Source organism: Centruroides sculpturatus, unplaced genomic scaffold (genome assembly GCF_000671375.1).
Source record: "Centruroides sculpturatus isolate CEXI.00-Female unplaced genomic scaffold, Cexi_2.0 scaffold647, whole genome shotgun sequence".
NCBI lineage: Eukaryota > Metazoa > Arthropoda > Arachnida > Scorpiones > Buthidae > Centruroides > Centruroides sculpturatus.
In genome coordinates this window covers 231,558-254,036 of record NW_019385034.1, presented here as the reverse complement: position 1 = coordinate 254,036, position 22,479 = coordinate 231,558, and the positions used below count along the sequence as shown (strand labels likewise).

At 29.4% G+C, this 22,479-nt stretch overlaps 2 protein-coding genes across 2 annotated transcripts in view; both read right to left on the bottom strand.

Moving 5' to 3' along the window:
• Positions 1-3,216, bottom strand: part of LOC111633695 (ras-related protein Rab-10-like) — a 19,035-nt gene extending 15,819 nt beyond the window's left edge. Inside the window, exon 1 of the mRNA XM_023378310.1 lies at positions 3,015-3,216. Coding sequence (XP_023234078.1) covers positions 3,015-3,141 — 127 coding nt within the window. The 5' untranslated portion in view covers positions 3,142-3,216. The remainder of the gene's footprint in view (positions 1-3,014) is intronic.
• Positions 3,217-7,098: 3,882 nt separating this feature from the next.
• Positions 7,099-20,467, bottom strand: LOC111633697 (ras-related protein Rab-10-like). The gene is made up of 3 exons (XM_023378311.1): positions 20,249-20,467; positions 18,892-19,180; positions 7,099-7,416 (listed from the first exon to the last, which is right to left on the bottom strand). Exons 2-3 carry the CDS (start codon positions 19,072-19,074, stop codon positions 7,135-7,137), a joined length of 465 nt encoding a protein of 154 aa, XP_023234079.1. The 5' UTR covers positions 19,075-19,180; positions 20,249-20,467; the 3' UTR covers positions 7,099-7,134.
• Positions 20,468-22,479: the final 2,012 nt, after the last annotated feature.

The following is a 22,479-nucleotide window of genomic DNA, read 5'->3' as shown; positions in this document are numbered from 1 at the left end:
ATTTTTTTGTTCAATAATAAATGTGAATTCTTCTTCCTGGAAAAAATAAGACATTCCCTGAAAATAAGACCTAGCGCATTTTTCAGAGCAAAAATTAATATAAGACACTGTCTTATTTTCGGGGAAACACGGTAGTAAAATAATTTTATTAATAATAATAATTTAGTAACATAAATTTATTCATAGTAAAATGTACTCGCGGGCCGTGAAAATTATTTGGCGGGCCGTATACGGCCCGCCAGTTGGACAGCCCTGTTTTAGAGCATGCAAACCTTGCATTACTCTTATATCAACCATTATAAAATAACATTATAAAAAAACATATAAAATAAACTTAATCAGTAAAGACATTCCTTAATTACAATTTTAAAAATCCTATTAGAATATTAAATCATTACTTCATACACAGTCTGTATCTAACTTTATACATTAAATTAGATAAGCTTGAAATTATTCAATTAAAAAGTCTAGCTATCTATAACCTAATTTAAACTTAAATTGTGACAAACTTTTAAAATGTAGCAAAGTTACAAATCAAAAAGTTTAAAATACTGGTAAAATTATATTTTTGTTAAAAAAAAAAAAAGGGGTAAAAATGTTATATTTCTTTTTAGAGATCATCTTTAAGAATCTATAATTAATGTTAAAATAATAATATATACATTTGACTAAGAAATTTCTACCTCATTAGTAACAGATTTAAAGCATTAATTAAAACTTGCTATGAATAAACAAACAAATTTTTAAGTAAAACATAAAAAAAGTTTATCATCTTTAAAATAATACAACTTGCATTATGTAATTAATAGTAGGGTAAGACAAAAGTCAATTCAAAATATTACTAGTTTTTCAGTAAAATTAAAAACCTTAAAAATATAATTCGTATCTTTAAAAAGATCATCATCTTTATAAATTGATTCAATACTTAATCTCAGCAAAATGTTAAGTATGCCTATAACAAGCAGAAACTCATTCACTGTATTATTTTATTAATTTATTAATTAATTAAAAAAAGTAAAACAAAATGAGGAAGTTTTTAAATTTAAAAAAAACTTTGTTATATAAAATTTAAAATCAGTCTTATAGATGCTTTAATCACTGTCTATCAAAACTTCATAGAAAAAATTTCAGCACTTGTTAAAATTAATCAGTAATCTATACAACTTAAAATTCTTCAAATATTTTTCTTATTACATAATTAGTCATTTCAGCCATATAATATCTTGTAATAACTAAGAAAAATGATATTTCAAGAGCAGTAGCAGAAACATGAACCTTTAACTGAAAATTAATCACTTATTTGGAAAAAACTCAGTTAACAGTGATCTGTAATTGTCACCATAGGAAAATATTTTAAAAGTTTTTTCAGCAACTAAATTTTAGAGAAAGAATATTTTTAAAATGATAAAATTATATCTAAGTCAAAATTAGTCAGATATTTGACAGATTAATTTTTAAAATCCAATAAACAGATCTCTTATACTTCTATTACTTTACATGTACACAATAAATTTTGTAAACAAAAAAAACTCTTCCATAAATATCAATCACAGCTAAAAACTGTGGATGATATTTAATCATAGTTTATCTAAAGTTTTTACAGCATTTTTAAAGGCCAGATCTTGGCCAAATGCCAATGAATTAATATCAAATTTCTAGTATTTTTCTTGCTATTCAAGAACTATATTATCAGTATCTAAAATTTATTAAGATATCAAATCTAAAATTTAAAATTTTTTTAACACATTTCAGACAAAGGAATAAGCTAAATATTTTAGAAATACACATCTATAGCAATTTTATATAGATCATATTCAAGCAAGCATTATACATAATATATTATGCTAATATTTATTTTTTGCTAATTAAACAAGTCTCCATTAATACTATTATACCATTATAATGACTGAAGCTTAACATAAATTGCATCTTAATACAGACAGACAAATTTGTTTATAAAATGCAAATTCAATTTTATAGGATAACTTATTGTATATAGTCTTTGAAATTTTATTATTTCTATACTTAACTATTCATTGAAAATTTTAATAAATTGCAATTTTTAATATAAAACTTTGTATTAAATTCACAATCAAAACAAAAATTAAATCTGAACTTTAATATAAATCATAAATGATAATTTGCATCAAAAACAAAAAAAAAGTGTTTATATAATAATAAAAAACCACATTCGAAAGTAATAAAGATAAAATTTATAGAATTACTAATCTTAAATTATGTTCTCTGGAATGATCTAATCATAGTATCTTAGACTTTTTTCCTCTCCATACATTAAATACAAAATTTGAAATTTATCTTAAAAAAATGCCTAAGACATTTTGTAATCGAGATGTATAAAATGACAAACAGCATTTTATTAGTTAACCTTTTTTTTTTCTAACTAAAAAGAGATAAATCCTACCGTAACGGCAGAATCTTATTGGGCTACTATAAGGCTAATCAATCAATTGGCCTCACAGTAGCCCAATAAGATTCCTGCTATATTTGATTAGAAATATGTATCAGGTTGTCTGTATATCAATTATAAAAGAAAGGGGACATTCATATAAAAAATAAAAGTAAAAATTATTATGAATAGACCTTGACAGTTTGATTTTATAAATATCAATTAATTTGAAACATGTCATTGATCAACTTTAAAAAAAAAACCTTTTAAAAATGATAAACACTTAAATTTAAAAAATTCATAACTTTGTCTCGATCGTTTATATTTTATAATTGTAGTAATAAACGTGAAAATTTAATTTTTCTTGGTAGGAACTACTTTTACTTTCAGACAGTGACCTTAAAAGTAACTTCTACCGCTTTTTCTTTAAAATTCTAAATAAATAAAAGCATCTTTTCCTCAGTAAATTTATACAAAAAGCTTTACAAGATGCCAATTCACAATGTAATTTGGGTTAAAGCAGTTAAATGTATTGGAATTTAATTAATTTATGTACTTAAATGACGATTAAGATAAATTAAGAAATTAACTAATGCAAATCTCGTACCTATCGTCGATATAAACGTTGTATTAAAAGCATCGTCCGAAAACCTGAATAATATACACGTTTTACCGACACCAGAATCGCCGATTAATAATAATTTAAAGAGCAAATCATAGGACTTTTTCGCCATCCCTTCTTCCCACTTGTTTCAATATGGACGTTGATTGAAGCGCCACACCTTAAAATATTAAATAATTCTTCTTCTTCTTTGATTAATGCGTATTTATATAATTCGTCTAAAAATTTAAATAATTTTAATTACGTTATTAATTCACATAAATCTAATATTAATAATTATCTTAATTATTAATTGTTTTATTAAAAAGTAAATTATTTTTTTCTATTTTCTTTTTAATTTATTATCATCGATATAATAATGCATTCTTAATTAACGAAATTAAATATTAATTTATCAACATTTTATCAACATGTGTATTTATTATTGTATTTTTTTTATCAATTTAATCACGATCTGAGCTATTTTATAAAAATTTTTATCAATTAATTTCATTAGTGAATAAATCTATATCGTGGCGAGATGAAAACGCGCCGAGCTTCCGTTACACGAAGTCTGGCAGTATTTAGATTTTTGGAGTCTTTTAAGGCGAATTTCGCTATTCTTTACGAGTTTCTTATCATTGTTTCCATAGACATGTTAATGTTAATGTAAAAAGTAATGGGGCAGCGGAGTGATGAAAATGACAATGTGAAATAGTCATACATACTGTACAACAGTCTCCGTGAAAAATTCCTGATGTTGCTGGCCCGGCGGAACTCGAATCCGATACGAGACTTACGCTCTGGGAAGTCTGGGTTAGGCAATAAGATTAGATGCAAATGAATTAATGCTCGAATAATCTTATTTTAGTTTCTATCATTATTGATAGAAGGAACATTCTGGTCCTTTTCATTCATACATTTTAAGCTTTGTTAAAAAATATTTAATAACTGTTTAGTTTTTTAGTGTACACGCTAAGGTGTTATATGTGATATTAATGTATTTAACCATACATGTGATATTTCACTGTAATAAAAATTTATACAAGATAATTACTTTAAACTGTTTTTAAAAGGGTCGGACAAAAACATTGAGAAGGCCGCATGCGGCCCGCGGGTTGGACATGTCAGATTTAAACAACGGATTTTTTAAAAATCTTTGTGAGTATATGCGAAATAAAGTGCGTCATCAGATTTACGGTTGTAATATGCCATTCATCGACGAAATTTTTAATGAATTTAATGAAAACAAATCGAAAACAAATTGTTTGAGCCGAGTGATAAAAAATCAAGTGACTTTTGCCTACCTTCACCTAAGTATCCTTATAGTAATCCTTTGCAGTAGCGTGCGGTGACATTTGATGATAGGGAAGTCGTGGCGGCCCTGGATACAATCATTGGAAGCGTTATACGATATTTTGGTATGTAGCATCCATCGGCTAAACAGCGAGGTTGGTGCTCTGTAAAGGGCATGCGCCAATGCGTATAATCTGGCTGCTTTACACCATTCGGATATTTTTGCCGTGGAAACTGTCCCGTGTTCGAAAACACGGCGCTTCCCAATCGGAATATGCGTATTCGAATTTATATTCGAATATACAATAGCCATCTTATCGTTTTTTCTCACACGTAGTATAGAAATTTTAATAAGATACATAATGTGGTTATAATAAAATATCAATTTGAATTAATTCAAAGTACTTTAAAATATAAAAATTATCGCGCGATATGTATTTATATTTTAGAAAATACAAGGGAAGCGACGCTTCCACAGCTTTTGTGGACGGCTCCTTAATAATTGTATCGTAATTCAGCTTATATGCTATATATGCTTCAATAGATAAAGCTGCGAAAGTTGAAAGTCTTTACTGACCCATTGTATTTCTTAAATAATCTTTTATTAGTTTTAATTTTGAAAAGCTCCTTTCAGCGTAAGCAGTACTTACCGATATTGTTAACAAAATTCGAACGGCAATGTAAATATTTGGGTAAATTTCTTTCAAGTTATTTTATGTTATGTATTGGAGCAGCTGTTTCACATCTTTAATGAAATTGGACAAATTTGGGATCATTGTTTTTAATTCTTCATATAATTCGTAAGGTTGGAAGTCACTGCTCTCACTCACTCGCAGGACTGAGTGTCAATCTTGGCAGTTTTTTAATATTTGCTCTTTTGGAATATTTTTTAACTCGCTTAGATCGTTGAGAAAACCAAAACTTTCAAAATGTTGATTTAAAGACATAAATCCCGAATCCATATTGCTTATTATAGAATCAATCGTGGTGTTAAAAAAATCTCTTTCATACCTGCTTTTGGGAGACTGTATAGATTGATCGCTGCCTTCATCATCGAACATCCTTTTCTTTTTGGCTATCCTTTTGTTTTTAAAGCCTTTCGGCAGTTCATAACTGCTATTCTCAATAAATTGACGAGCGTCAGACAAGCATTTTTCGAATCCAGTTTGTCGATATTCTTTGATCCAGTCACAAAATGTACATAAATGTTCAAGATCATTGCTTAAATGGACTTGTAAAGATTGCCATAATTTGCTTATGATATTAACACGCGATAATATCTCATATCACACATGTAATGATATGATAAATTCTAAACTGAGCATTTCGTTTAAAACCGAATCACAATCACCGAGTGTGTCTGATTGTTCCGTTTGATTTTTTAAGCTTTCGATGCTTAAAAAATCAACAACATCATCTAATTGCAATAATACGGCCTTCACTGCCTCGATTCTGCTTTCTCACCTTGTGTCTGATAAAGGCTTCAAAGTAAGCTTTAATTTGCCTTTGATTACTTTCCAGTGTTTGCTGGAACTTGAAAATAGCAAATAAATTTTCTGAATAAAACCAAAAAATGTTTTTGCTACCACAGAAGAATTAGCTGCGTCTACCGACAGCAGATTTCAGTTATGACAACCGCAAAGTGTAAAAAATGCCCTGGGATTAATATTTAATATTCGAGTTTTAACTCCACTGTTTACGGGATACTTTACTGCGATACTTTGATTGGCTTTCTAGCCGTTNCACCTCAGACTATAAGTACAGTAGCTCAAGTGAAGACAGACGAGGTGAGCTCCTGAACCGAAAGCGTTGGTCTGCTGGTAGCAGTGAACAAGGTGTCGAATAGGAAATCCTAGTAGGAGATTGAAGGTTCAATTTTGACAATAGGAAAAGAGGAAAGTCTTGAGTAGAGGAAAGGGTTCCGAGTATTAATTGAGGTGACGGTTAGGATTGATAGTTATAAGAAATATTGTATCTAAGTTAAGATTGGATTTTGTTTTGTCGGAATTCCAAGGGGAATAGTTTCTAAGTTAGAATAAGACTTAAGTTTGTCGGGTTGATTGTGATTTGATTTTTTATTTAATAAATTTGTTGTTTGTTGATAAAACTTGTACATAGTATTTGTTAGATTTGATTAAACATTTATTATTCAGATTTTTTTGTGACTAACTTTGTCCTTAATTTATTTCGGTGCACGCTAAAAGTCCAGGCCTGGCAACTAATAAACGCGAACCCGCGTAAAGTACCCGTTAGGTCCCGGCTCTAAGAAAAATTCGTTGTAGAGCAACAAACTAAATATAGTACTTTACATCCCTTCTTAGTGTGCATTTTCATGACGAACCCTAACTGTGTACCAAATTTCTGCTCTTTAGGTCCAGCGGTTTGCTCTGGGCGATGATGAGTCAGTCAGGACAAGCAATTTTATATATATAGATTTGCAAAATTTTCAGTTAAAGTTTCTGTACAAACTGATAAAATTCCTCAAATAATTTTAAAAATTTCTTAAAATACATATAGAACAAACTAACTTCTTAAAATTAAAATCCGTATGCATCTAAGTTTAAGTATATAAACATAATAATTAAAATGATAAAAACAAAGATTGTGAAGTTCTGAATTTTTTTTCTGAGAATTAAATAAAAACAAAAAAATGGCAACTATTCAGTTAAAAAAAGCCATATATGATATTTTTAATCTATTTAATAGTTCAAATACTATAACATCATTTAAATTAAAAAAAACAGCATAGCAAGGCAAGGTTTTAAATAATTTGTTGTGTATATTGTGGGGGAAATTTTTATGACTCAAAATTTAAGTTCTATTAAATAAATTATAACTGCTTTAAGTTCAAAATAATTTCATTAAACCAAAACTTCCATAAGGACATTTGAACAAATTTGTTTTTAGATAAAATTTTATAAAAAAAATGAAATTTTAAATATACTAAACTTACTTCATCTATATTCCGTAACCATTTAGCAATATTATCAAAGCTCTTTGGATTAGTAATATCATAAACTAGCATTATACCCATTGCACCTCTGTAGTAAGATGTAGTGATTGTATGAAATCTCTCTTGACCTGCTGTATCCCTATAAAAAATTAAAAGATGCTATTAACATACAATAAATTAGTAAGAAATCATTAATCATGATAGTTTTTATTACAAAATAAAATATATCAGATGAGCCCAGCATTACTCAGGCAAAAAGTGACGATAACAAAAATTAAGTTTATTAGATCATAGCCGATCTTACCAGTTTTCACCAGGTGCAAAAATTAAGTCCTCCCTCTTCCAAGACAAATTAGAGAATTTTTAGATGGGTCTAAAAATATGTTAGATTTTCCACAAAAATGCAAAACTGCATCTAAAATATACAGTAGAATCAGAGTTCAGGATAATCCTTAAAAAATTGCTTGTTTGTTTTCACATTTTTGAAACATGTCCTGTTTTGCTTAAAAGAGCATGCTCATGTAAACCAGCTTGTTTTAATTTATAAGAGCAATAAGCTGTTGTACTGATACATTAACTATTCACTGACAAAAATATAAAGCCAAAGTAAAAAACTGTTTCCAATACTATAAAAGTTTAAAATAAATACTACGAAAAGCCTAAAAATGTTAGTTTAGGCATTAAAAAAACCATTATTTCCAGTCCAGACTGGATGTTAAATCAGAACCTCTAGCCCCTAAGCTTTCCACATCTTGTCTCAATTTTCAAAATTATGGAAGTAATAGATAAACAATAGTGAAAATACACATCTGCAATTTGAAAAATTGTAACCCAATTAGCCTTGTAAAGGCTAATTTGAAAAGGTCTATGAAAAATATTGTATTGTCAATAAATAAAACTTAAATTGTTTTTTATTTTCAGGATTGAGATGTTAATTAAATATACAATTAAAGATGTGGTCAATAGAAAATAAGTTCAAAATAACTGCATAAAAAAAAAAAATAATCATTAAATTAGATTTTAAATTCAATTAGTTTTACAGTAATTATACTTTTAAGTTACTTCTATAAAAAAAGTTTATTATTACAGTTGACCCCCTATAACACTGTTTATAATTCCGTTTTATATGAATTCCATGTTGTACGAGTCACTTAAATTTTACAAATACGTGTGCCTGGCTGTGAACGGCTCACGTATTTGTAAAATCTAAGTGACTCGTACAACATGGAATTCATATAAAACGAAATTATCAACAGTCATAGTGGGGTCGACTGTTCAGCACTGTCATGTATAAGTAACAATCGTTATATTGAGAATTAATACAAATAAACATGTTTTCTTAAGCTGAAAGCCTAAATATTATTAATAAGATTTTCATTTTCTGCAGTATTTGGTACAGGTTGAAGTCCACGTGCATTACATTTACGACATGACACGGCAAATAATACTACTACGTTACTTTGAAATTCTTCTTTTAAATATTGCATAAATAGTCGAATTATCATTAGCATCACATCATCATAATTACAGTCGATCCCCCTATAAGATCATTAATTATTCCGTTTTATATGAAGTCCATGTTGTACGAGTCACTTAGATTTTACAAATACATGTACCGGGCTGTGAACGGCTCACGTATTTGTAAAATTTAAGTGACTCGTACAACATGGAATTCATATAAAACGGAATAATCAATGATCTTATACGGGGGTCGACTGTATTACAATACCTTTTACCTATACTACCTTAATGCATCTTACTCATAATAGTAAATGAAAAATATATGAAGAGAATATACAGTAAATGAAAAATAAATGTAGTCTTATCAAATATGCATATTATTACAGTATATTCATATTTTATAAAAGCGGATGTTTTATTAACTTATTTCAACACTCTCTTCACAGATCCCTGATTTTATATATACTTTACTTCCTATACATTAATATAATAATGTAATTTGGACATCGCATTATGTAGTTGGCTTCTGATATTATCTGTGTTACGGTGGATTAATTCCGCTTATAAATTAATTAAATTTAATTAATTTAATAAAATTTTTTGTTATTTGTTATACCTATGTTCATTATTAAATTAATTTAATTAATTTAATAATGAACACTGGTTAAGTTGGTTCAACGTTTGTATGGAATATGTTAGTTTGAAGTTAAAGATAAGGATAGTTAATTACTCTTGAAAAAGGAACTGACTAGTCCTACTTTTACCCATTCCCAATGTAAATGCCAACAAGCTTTAAGTTGTATTGTGAAACCGAAACAAAAGCTTCATTCTTTGTTATATTGAGTCAAATGTCAATGTTATTGTTTTACTGTACACAAAATAATGTTTACTTTAATGTCTAACAACTATTATTTTTTGAAGAGTGATTTGTATAATTTCACTTTTAAATTTTACAATATATTCAGTGCTTGAAAGATAAAATACAAAAATTTAATCGAATTTATCCCTCGAAATATTATAAAATCAAACTTTTCTGCTGATTGTTTTATAATAATGCAATCTTGTTTTGTTACTGTAGTTTTATAACGTAGAAATGGATGTTTAAAACAATTAATTTGTATTTTATAGCTTTAAATAAATTGCTGGTGCAGCCATGAATCATTAGAAAATATCACCAATATTGTTATCGTTAAAACTATTGACACAGATATAATATTGCAAATTTATACATTTTTACATGTAATATAAAATTACAAAAATATTATTGACGTTCAGAATTAAGAATATAAAAACATTTTTTATAAATGTATTAATTTTTATGTGTTGTGCGAGATACCGTAGATTAAGGGTTAAATCTCTGCTGACAACTTACTCGGCAACAGTCTGCAAAGATCGCCCACGTTGTCGATAGGTTTTTATGGAGTGGCAGAGGGAGGTGAGCAAGTCGACATTCGTCCTTTGATAGACAAAAGACAAGTTTTAACAAAATAACAAAGTATTTATTAAAATCTACGGTTAACAAAGTCGGTTAAATGCGATTAAATATTAGACAAATACACAAAGGGGCAGCTCTTAGCAGCTAAGCTTATTTTCGGAGAGAGAGAGTTAGTTCACAATGCTCTAATAAAAATACCTCTACGAGGGGACGAATGGTATGCGTCGAATGGTTCGTAGGAATCGTATTCCGATGTAGGAACTGTAGTATAGCGATAAGTATGGAAGTTCGAAGCCGTGGTCTGTCTTCTACCGATATTTTTTCCTTTTCTCCGTTCGAGTCCGTTGTATGGAGGTCCGGGAGACGAGATGCACACATTGACAAGTATAACTTCTTACGGATCGCCCTGATCTTCCGGGAGCTCAAGCTTTTATTCGATTGCCGTAAGAAAGAAGTCACACGAACGCCAAATGTTGATAATAACGGTGCATTCTTGACACCTATGCGTCAATTTTCCCATCTAGTTGTTAACACAAAAGGTGACCTCCCATCTAATTTTCACTAGGAGCGTGTTTTTTCTATCGGAGTTGTTTACATTTTTTCCCCGACAAATGCGTCAGATTCGCAGATTTCACAATTGTATAAAATTGTTGCTGATAAAAATGACGGACAATTACGCAATGAAATTACGCGATCCCAGAAAAAATACATAATATATCTGTATCATAATAATCTGTGTGTAAACACAGATAAAATAAAGATATATAAAAAAAACTACCGAAAGTAACGTAACACAGGAAATGCGGTATATTACGTCACAACATAAAGCACGTGCCTTCTTATTTCTTTAGCTTACATTTTTAATTTATTTGTTTCTTATGGTTTAAAATTTCTAGATTGACTTTGTAACAAGTTTATTAATTAAACAAACACATTAACAAGCTTATAAATCTAATTATACTTAAACACATTATTATAAAATGTCATATCCATAATAACTTTAATATTTACATCAAAAAAACCAAACAATTTATATATATAGAAAATTCTGTCATATTCAGACAGTAAAAATTTTAAAATGAAATATTAAATAGTAACCAAGATATCAGTGAATACCATCATGCATATTTACAGCTATAAGAAGAATTACATGCTTTCAATACTGAGAAGACATAATTTCTTTAGTATTGGAAGAGAGCACGGCATGTAAAAGGTTATGCAATTGTGATAATAACAACATGACAATATATGCTAGTCCGTTTTTATGTATTTAATTACATACTGTTTTATACCATGTATCCCAAAAATAATTAAGAGAAATACAGTAATTATATTTGCGATTGAGCTTTGAAAAATGAGCTTTGAATCTAAAATATGATACAATGTAGTTTAAAAAAATATTAATTAATCACAAAAAGAAATTCTTGTATAAAGAAACTCTGAAAAAAAGTAAATGTGAGATCCGGAAGGCCCTAGGCCTCATTTAATAACTTTTATTAAATATGCTTAAATAATGTCACCAAATAATACTTCGTTTTGGTGAGAAAAATATTGTTTTAGACGTGGGAAAAACTAGATGACAAATGTTATTTCCTTTCATCGAGGAGAACATCCGCTGTTTTTCCCATATCTGGTTAAAAATCTCGCTCCGATGGGAAATGGTTACCCCTCATTCATCCCCCTCTCATCCGTTCTCACGAAAGAGTTACTATACGATGATTGGACGAAGTTTGGAAATAAAAGGAGAAATTAGTCATAATTCGGGGAGTCCTCCGACCGATTTGAAAGTGTCNAATTAGAAGACTAAGAATCTCGTAATATATAATACGATATATATATATATATATCTTATTCTTCTGTTTATCAGGTTAAGACAGAGGATGGTGAGATGGGACCATCCCTAAATACAAATCAATTGTCAGAAGTATGTACAGTACAAACTTTGTCTTTATCTTACTTTCAAGTATATGAAATTTGAGTTGCAAGATTTGAGGATATGCTGCAAAGCATGTTAAATGCTTTCAAAAAATCTCATTTTAGTCTCTCTCTCTGAGATTGGATGGAGCCAATGTTTATTATTGTATATCAGTGGCGTGCTGTCCTTGGAAAGCAGTAGAAGCGTCGCTTCCCTTATATTTTCTAAGATACAAAGACACAGTGTGATTATTTTCATATTTTGATGTACTTTGAATTAATTAAAATTAATATTTTATTATAACTGCATTATGTATCCTACGACAGATTTCTATACTATGTGCAGAAAAAAAAAACGATAAGATTGCTATTGTATATTCAAATATCAGTGGCAGAATGGAAGCACGGTATCACTGAATAGGGGACAGCTTCCACGGTGAAAATATCTGAATGGTGTAAAGCAGCCAGATTATACGCATTCGTGCATGCGCTTTACAGAGCACCAACCTCTTGCGGTTTAGCTGGTAGATGCTGTGCACCAAAATATTGTATAACGCTTCCAATGATTCTATCCAGCACCGGTTCTGGGCTGTTAGCTGCCTGCCAGATATTTGGCCACCCTCGCCCCATTATATGAATTGTAAGTAGATTTATAACTTACAAGTAAAAAACTTATCCCAACCGATAGGAGTTATGATAATTCTGTATAGTTGACAGGAGTTAAAAAAAAATCAATTAAAATATTTGATACATTTATTCTGCTCTCCCATCTTGTATTTATTACTTACAGATTTCAATGTTAAACTAGTGATATTGCAGTTTAGTATGTCCCATCTATAAGGCGATGCAGAAAAAAAGTGTGTACAATTCTTGTACAATATTAAAAAATTTAACTGTTGATGCTGCCATTAATTTTTAACATTATTTACAACTTAATTTAATGAATAAGATGCACAAGGTAAAAAAAAAGTTCTAGAATTTATTTTTCCTTAAATTTATGGATTTATGTATCCGTTGTCATAAAAATTGTCTTTCCACTTCTTTCCTGAGACTACAAATATATTCAAGTACAACGTAACCGGTTTCGACTTATTTCTACTTTAGTAGTAGTTAAATAATTAAAAGATTAGGGAATTAGGGTCATAAATAAAACCCTGCCAAAAGAGCTGGAATTTTACTTAAACAAAAGCTTAACCAAAGATTTCTCCCACACCAGATCATATAAAACAAAATATGTATACTCTAACCAATATCCAGCATGAAAACTCCAAACAAAGATTGGCAAACGCTTTCGATGCCCCTCCTGGGCTCTTCTTCAGGCCAAATTTACTGTACTGGATTCTTAAATCAAAATGCTTTTAAATAAGAATGTGCTGTTTCCAGAAGTTCAAATAAGGAAGGCAATCACGTGCCGTTTCAAAATATAATTTTTTATAATTTATATATTAGTGGAGATACGACGTGCGCATCTTATAATAATCTCGTGTATCATACAATCACGTGTTGTTTCTAAATATAATTTTTATAAATTTTTAAAAGCTTAACTGAACCAATCTCTAGCCGAGTACAGTGGGGACTGATTTCTTCATAATATTAGATGTAATAAAGGCAAATTTTTCCAGTTCAATGAGAGTGACCGAAAAGTTGTAAATTTTGGAAATTTTCATGGACACCTGGTCCTAAAATGAATTACAGTAGAGCATCGATTATCCGAATATTGATCAACCGAAACATCAATTAACCAAAAGCTTTCTAGTGCTGTGGCATTGCAATCTTTGGCTATGTCTTGGGCTACTCCAATATTATTTTTGTGGGTGTTTTAGCTGGCAGCACTGGCACAACCATGAGAGGGTACTTAAGGATGAATTGCTAGGATTTGAATAAATTTCAACATGGGATAGGTTAATATATTTTTTTGTACGTAATCAGTTATCCAAAAAATCAATTTTCCAAACAAACCCAGACTCCAATTAATTCAGATAATTATGCTCTACTGTAGTTAGAAAACTAACAAGACAGACAAGCTATTAAGTTTAACATATTTAGATTTTTACAGCTATGGTGAGAAACGTTTAAAATTTACAACAATGCTGTTAGTAATCAATAGGATGACTAACACGCCAAATTAATATATAATAACAAAAACAAAGACACTGAGTTCAGCGTTACATGCGTTTTTTAATCGCAAGCACTTTCAACGAACTTATAGTTGTTGTCCTCAGGCGAATACAAATATTTACCAAAAACTTTTAAACAAAAATAATCGAATGAAGAATAGAACGCGTAAGATAAGTTGAAACTATGTTAAAGCCGTTAAGAACACGAAGTATATATATATATATAAACATAATTCGAAAACCGAACGAGCAGATAGCTCCGTGAAGTGCGAGCTGGCGCATGCGCAGAGCCATGCTCACGCTACATGCATACTAGAGACTGATAATACTCGCTTAAACACTTATACAACATGACCCATACACTAGGCAGCTCAAGCGTAGGGGTGTTGCAAGTGTCCAAGGTGGTAGTGAGGAGAGATTCCCATATAAAAACAGTTTTATATGGCTTTAATGGCTTTAACATAGTTTCAACTTATCTTATGCGTTCTATTCTGCATTCGATTATTTTTGTTTAAAATTTTTTGGTAAATATCTGTATTCGCCTGAGGACGATGACTAAGTTCGTTGAAAGTGCTTGTGATAAAAAATGCATGTAACACTGAACTCAGTGTCTTTGTTTTTGTTATTAAACAATGCTGTTGCGTCCTTTGAGGTTTACTAGTGATGTGACAAAAGAGGCATTCGACATTGACCAGTATCGGCACTCTCGGGATTTGGCAGTCCGCATGCATGCATTACAACCTATCAGGACAGTCTCCAATTCCATTCATTAGCCATTTCTAGGGAGCTATTTGACTAAGTGGATTAAAGCTCTGATAATATCCCCCAAAGCTGAATATTATCAAGCTAGAAACGGCTATAATACTAATAATTTAATAGACAATTTGGCATTAGATTTAGGTGTTAGGCGCTATCTCTTGATAAACTTAAATTTAAATAATTTTAGAATTACTGGAAGAAAATTATCCTGAAGCAGGACGTATCGGTGTGGTAAGGATGTTTGACTAAGTGGATTGTTTTAAGATTTAAAAAGATTTAATGCTAATATTAAATACAAAAATAAAATATATATTTTCAAAATTTTAGGATTTTAATTTTTTGCAACTAACATTTGGTTAATATTTAAATAAAAAATTAATTATAAAAACTATCTTTAAGGGATAAATCATTAGCCTTATTTGAAAAATATGAATCATTTTTAAAAAAGGAAATTTGTGGTAAATACAGGAAGAGTTAAGAGATTAAAGAATGAAGAATGCAGCTTTCTTAAACAGGAGCTGAATGATCATTTATTTTCTAGTTCCTGTATTTAGAAAAACTATCAAGAAATCTAAAGACTATCTTTAGATTTCACTTTATTAGTTAAAATATTCTATTCAGAAATTTAGAATAGAAAAAGATTTTGTATAAATCTAGTGATGAATTTTTAATCACTTTGTTATAAGTATGCCACACATTTTAATTAATAATAAAGCATGATTTTCAGTAGGAAAAAGATTAAAGTTAAACTACAAAACAAATTTAAAAAAAATATATATTTAAATCAAAATATAAAAAATCATCATTAATCTAAAGTAAGGGTTCCCAACCTTTCTTTGTGAATCTTTTCAAATTTACTCTTATCTATACAAAGGTCAAATAAAAAAAATTAGTGTTTATTCAAATCAAAATTTATTTTATATATATTTATTTACTAAAATTTTTAAAAACAAAATATTTGGCAAACAAAAAACCCTTCAGAAATTGCTAGTAATTATACTGGAAATCTTGATATAAAGGAGGAAAATATTTGTCTACTGTGTACACACACACACACGTTATATATATACACATATATATATAATCATAAACTTCCATTTTTTTATGTATGCATGTTTATGTTTTATTTCAGGTCAAAAATTATGAATTACTAAAGTATATAAATTTTGATATTAAATTGATAATACTTTAAAATCAGTATATATGTATAATTCTTAAAGTTATTTGATCCACAGAATACAAACTGAGCAGATGAACTATGGACCACCTATGCCTCAGTCTATTTATTACTCTGTAATTGTTACCTTAGATACATGCTGTAATATTTTATTTATTTGGTAAGCTAAGATAGGATGTGAAAATTTTCTCTCTCTCCTCTGTCTAAAGAGCAAAGATTTTTAGATTGGAAAAATGACTAGGTCAGTCTACAGTCTAACTTGGCACACGGTCACAGATCCACTAAAAGCATTGGTTATCAAGTATAGTAAGGTGATGGTAAAGTTTAATTTTATTCACATAATCTTAACATCAATGTAATCTTGCATAAACAATTATTCTTCAAAAAATTTTATGACATTTATTCTTTACAATACTATTTTTTGGTATTGAATTGCAAATTTAAACTTAAAAAATATATGGTTTATAGATTGCAAGCTGTCATTTAAAATCAGATCTAATTTGGCATTTACTTCTATGTAAGGAAGAAAAATCATCTAAGGTCAATCTTTGAAAGAAATTTAGTAAAAATAGATTGAGATAATTATTGTTTGTAAAAATAGAGAAACCTTCAAAACTGAATGAATGAAAAATAAGCAAGTTTCTTCTAATGAAAATGATGCAATTTTGTATCAAAGTATGAGAACTTTCACTAAATAAATTCACGGAAGTTTGTAAATTATAAAATTTTATGAACAGTTATTTTATTTCTCAATACTTTAATTTGCTTCACTGAAGTAGCCTAAAGTATGCATGAAGTAAAGCTAACCATAAAAATATTAAGCAATAAGAAGAAAAAGCTTTTTAAGTTCAGATTATTTATTAAAAGAAATAATTAAAATTAGATAATAAGATAGATTTTATACATATTAGCTTTTTTATTATATAAATTAGCAACACATTCATGTTCCTAATACTCCATTAAGTAAATGCATATTATTTTAGAGCAGCGCTGTCCAACTTATCATAGCCCGCGGGCCATATTTTCTTCACCAAACATTTCGGGGACCAAGAAGGTTGCTGCTGTATTCAGCCAGGTTAAGTGAAGTTACGCAAACTAAATAGTACCTACTTTAAATTCAAATTAGATTTAAATTTTCACATAGTAAAATAATTTTAATATTAATAATAATAATTTAGTAACATAAATTTATTCATAGTAAAATGTACTCGGGGGCCGTAAAAATTATTTGGCGGGCCGTATACGGCCCGCGGGCCGCCAGTTGGACAGCCCTGTTATACAGTATTGTTCTTTATAGTAAAATCACATTTNTGTACACAATAAATTTTGTAAACAAAAAAAACTCTTCCATAAATATCAATCACAGCTAAAAACTGTGGATGATATTTAATCATAGTTTATCTAAAGTTTTTACAGCATTTTTAAAGGCCAGATCTTGGCCAAATGCCAATGAATTAATATCAAATTTCTAGTATTTTTCTTGCTATTCAAGAACTATATTATCAGTATCTAAAATTTATTAAGATATCAAATCTAAAATTTAAAATTTTTTTAACACATTTCAGACAAAGGAATAAGCTAAATATTTTAGAAATACACATCTATAGCAATTTTATATAGATCATATTCAAGCAAGCATTATACATAATATATTATGCTAATATTTATTTTTTGCTAATTAAACAAGTCTCCATTAATACTATTATACCATTATAATGACTGAAGCTTAACATAAATTGCATCTTAATACAGACAGACAAATTTGTTTATAAAATGCAAATTCAATTTTATAGGATAACTTATTGTATATAGTCTTTGAAATTTTATTATTTCTATACTTAACTATTCATTGAAAATTTTAATAAATTGCAATTTTTAATATAAAACTTTGTATTAAATTCACAATCAAAACAAAAATTAAATCTGAACTTTAATATAAATCATAAATGATAATTTGCATCAAAAACAAAAAAAAAGTGTTTATATAATAATAAAAAACCACATTCGAAAGTAATAAAGATAAAATTTATAGAATTACTAATCTTAAATTATGTTCTCTGGAATGATCTAATCATAGTATCTTAGACTTTTTTCCTCTCCATACATTAAATACAAAATTTGAAATTTATCTTAAAAAAATGCCTAAGACATTTTGTAATCGAGATGTATAAAATGACAAACAGCATTTTATTAGTTAACCTTTTTTTTTTCTAACTAAAAAGAGATAAATCCTACCGTAACGGCAGAATCTTATTGGGCTACTATAAGGCTAATCAATCAATTGGCCTCACAGTAGCCCAATAAGATTCCTGCTATATTTGATTAGAAATATGTATCAGGTTGTCTGTATATCAATTATAAAAGAAAGGGGACATTCATATAAAAAATAAAAGTAAAAATTATTATGAATAGACCTTGACAGTTTGATTTTATAAATATCAATTAATTTGAAACATGTCATTGATCAACTTTAAAAAAAAAACCTTTTAAAAATGATAAACACTTAAATTTAAAAAATTCATAACTTTGTCTCGATCGTTTATATTTTATAATTGTAGTAATAAACGTGAAAATTTAATTTTTCTTGGTAGGAACTACTTTTACTTTCAGACAGTGACCTTAAAAGTAACTTCTACCGCTTTTTCTTTAAAATTCTAAATAAATAAAAGCATCTTTTCCTCAGTAAATTTATACAAAAAGCTTTACAAGATGCCAATTCACAATGTAATTTGGGTTAAAGCAGTTAAATGTATTGGAATTTAATTAATTTATGTACTTAAATGACGATTAAGATAAATTAAGAAATTAACTAATGCAAATCTCGTACCTATCGTCGATATAAACGTTGTATTAAAAGCATCGTCCGAAAACCTGAATAATATACACGTTTTACCGACACCAGAATCGCCGATTAATAATAATTTAAAGAGCAAATCATAGGACTTTTTCGCCATCCCTTCTTCCCACTTGTTTCAATATGGACGTTGATTGAAGCGCCACACCTTAAAATATTAAATAATTCTTCTTCTTCTTTGATTAATGCGTATTTATATAATTCGTCTAAAAATTTAAATAATTTTAATTACGTTATTAATTCACATAAATCTAATATTAATAATTATCTTAATTATTAATTGTTTTATTAAAAAGTAAATTATTTTTTTCTATTTTCTTTTTAATTTATTATCATCGATATAATAATGCATTCTTAATTAACGAAATTAAATATTAATTTATCAACATTTTATCAACATGTGTATTTATTATTGTATTTTTTTTATCAATTTAATCACGATCTGAGCTATTTTATAAAAATTTTTATCAATTAATTTCATTAGTGAATAAATCTATATCGTGGCGAGATGAAAACGCGCCGAGCTTCCGTTACACGAAGTCTGGCAGTATTTAGATTTTTGGAGTCTTTTAAGGCGAATTTCGCTATTCTTTACGAGTTTCTTATCATTGTTTCCATAGACATGTTAATGTTAATGTAAAAAGTAATGGGGCAGCGGAGTGATGAAAATGACAATGTGAAATAGTCATACATACTGTACAACAGTCTCCGTGAAAAATTCCTGATGTTGCTGGCCCGGCGGAACTCGAATCCGATACGAGACTTACGCTCTGGGAAGTCTGGGTTAGGCAATAAGATTAGATGCAAATGAATTAATGCTCGAATAATCTTATTTTAGTTTCTATCATTATTGATAGAAGGAACATTCTGGTCCTTTTCATTCATACATTTTAAGCTTTGTTAAAAAATATTTAATAACTGTTTAGTTTTTTAGTGTACACGCTAAGGTGTTATATGTGATATTAATGTATTTAACCATACATGTGATATTTCACTGTAATAAAAATTTATACAAGATAATTACTTTAAACTGTTTTTAAAAGGGTCGGACAAAAACATTGAGAAGGCCGCATGCGGCCCGCGGGTTGGACATGTCAGATTTAAACAACGGATTTTTTAAAAATCTTTGTGAGTATATGCGAAATAAAGTGCGTCATCAGATTTACGGTTGTAATATGCCATTCATCGACGAAATTTTTAATGAATTTAATGAAAACAAATCGAAAACAAATTGTTTGAGCCGAGTGATAAAAAATCAAGTGACTTTTGCCTACCTTCACCTAAGTATCCTTATAGTAATCCTTTGCAGTAGCGTGCGGTGACATTTGATGATAGGGAAGTCGTGGCGGCCCTGGATACAATCATTGGAAGCGTTATACGATATTTTGGTATGTAGCATCCATCGGCTAAACAGCGAGGTTGGTGCTCTGTAAAGGGCATGCGCCAATGCGTATAATCTGGCTGCTTTACACCATTCGGATATTTTTGCCGTGGAAACTGTCCCGTGTTCGAAAACACGGCGCTTCCCAATCGGAATATGCGTATTCGAATTTATATTCGAATATACAATAGCCATCTTATCGTTTTTTCTCACACGTAGTATAGAAATTTTAATAAGATACATAATGTGGTTATAATAAAATATCAATTTGAATTAATTCAAAGTACTTTAAAATATAAAAATTATCGCGCGATATGTATTTATATTTTAGAAAATACAAGGGAAGCGACGCTTCCACAGCTTTTGTGGACGGCTCCTTAATAATTGTATCGTAATTCAGCTTATATGCTATATATGCTTCAATAGATAAAGCTGCGAAAGTTGAAAGTCTTTACTGACCCATTGTATTTCTTAAATAATCTTTTATTAGTTTTAATTTTGAAAAGCTCCTTTCAGCGTAAGCAGTACTTACCGATATTGTTAACAAAATTCGAACGGCAATGTAAATATTTGGGTAAATTTCTTTCAAGTTATTTTATGTTATGTATTGGAGCAGCTGTTTCACATCTTTAATGAAATTGGACAAATTTGGGATCATTGTTTTTAATTCTTCATATAATTCGTAAGGTTGGAAGTCACTGCTCTCACTCACTCGCAGGACTGAGTGTCAATCTTGGCAGTTTTTTAATATTTGCTCTTTTGGAATATTTTTTAACTCGCTTAGATCGTTGAGAAAACCAAAACTTTCAAAATGTTGATTTAAAGACATAAATCCCGAATCCATATTGCTTATTATAGAATCAATCGTGGTGTTAAAAAAATCTCTTTCATACCTGCTTTTGGGAGACTGTATAGATTGATCGCTGCCTTCATCATCGAACATCCTTTTCTTTTTGGCTATCCTTTTGTTTTTAAAGCCTTTCGGCAGTTCATAACTGCTATTCTCAATAAATTGACGAGCGTCAGACAAGCATTTTTCGAATCCAGTTTGTCGATATTCTTTGATCCAGTCACAAAATGTACATAAATGTTCAAGATCATTGCTTAAATGGACTTGTAAAGATTGCCATAATTTGCTTATGATATTAACACGCGATAATATCTCATATCACACATGTAATGATATGATAAATTCTAAACTGAGCATTTCGTTTAAAACCGAATCACAATCACCGAGTGTGTCTGATTGTTCCGTTTGATTTTTTAAGCTTTCGATGCTTAAAAAATCAACAACATCATCTAATTGCAATAATACGGCCTTCACTGCCTCGATTCTGCTTTCTCACCTTGTGTCTGATAAAGGCTTCAAAGTAAGCTTTAATTTGCCTTTGATTACTTTCCAGTGTTTGCTGGAACTTGAAAATAGCAAATAAATTTTCTGAATAAAACCAAAAAATGTTTTTGCTACCACAGAAGAATTAGCTGCGTCTACCGACAGCAGATTTCAGTTATGACAACCGCAAAGTGTAAAAAATGCCCTGGGATTAATATTTAATATTCGAGTTTTAACTCCACTGTTTACGGGATACTTTACTGCGATACTTTGATTGGCTTTCTAGCCGTTGAGAATAGTGAAAGTAACGTAAACAAACACAATGGGAAATCCCCAGCTTTGGCTGACAAGGATTCCCCGCGATAGCAACCCAACGCCAGCAAATGTTGCTAGACAAATAAAAACAAATTTGGTATGTCAATATATTTATCGTTTTATGACGTGTAAAATTTTTCCGTTGAGTTTACGGCTTTTACGTAATGCATAAACCTTCGAAGCGCGAGGCCGTAGGCGGTGGTCCACGTCGCCCACGCCTTACGCCGCCTCCGCTTTTTAAATTATTTGAATTAAAAATTTTTTGGCTTAAAATTATTTCCATATATCAAACTATATTGCCATATCAATCGCATTAAATTATTTAAACCGAATATCGAATTACGTATAGGCTACAAATTTAATTAATTAACTATGTAATTTGTCTGTATTTTTCTATGTATTGGCGGTTAGGCCACCGTCTCGTATCGATATTCATAATTAGAAATGCAATTTATAATCTAATTGAGTGTTTCTCA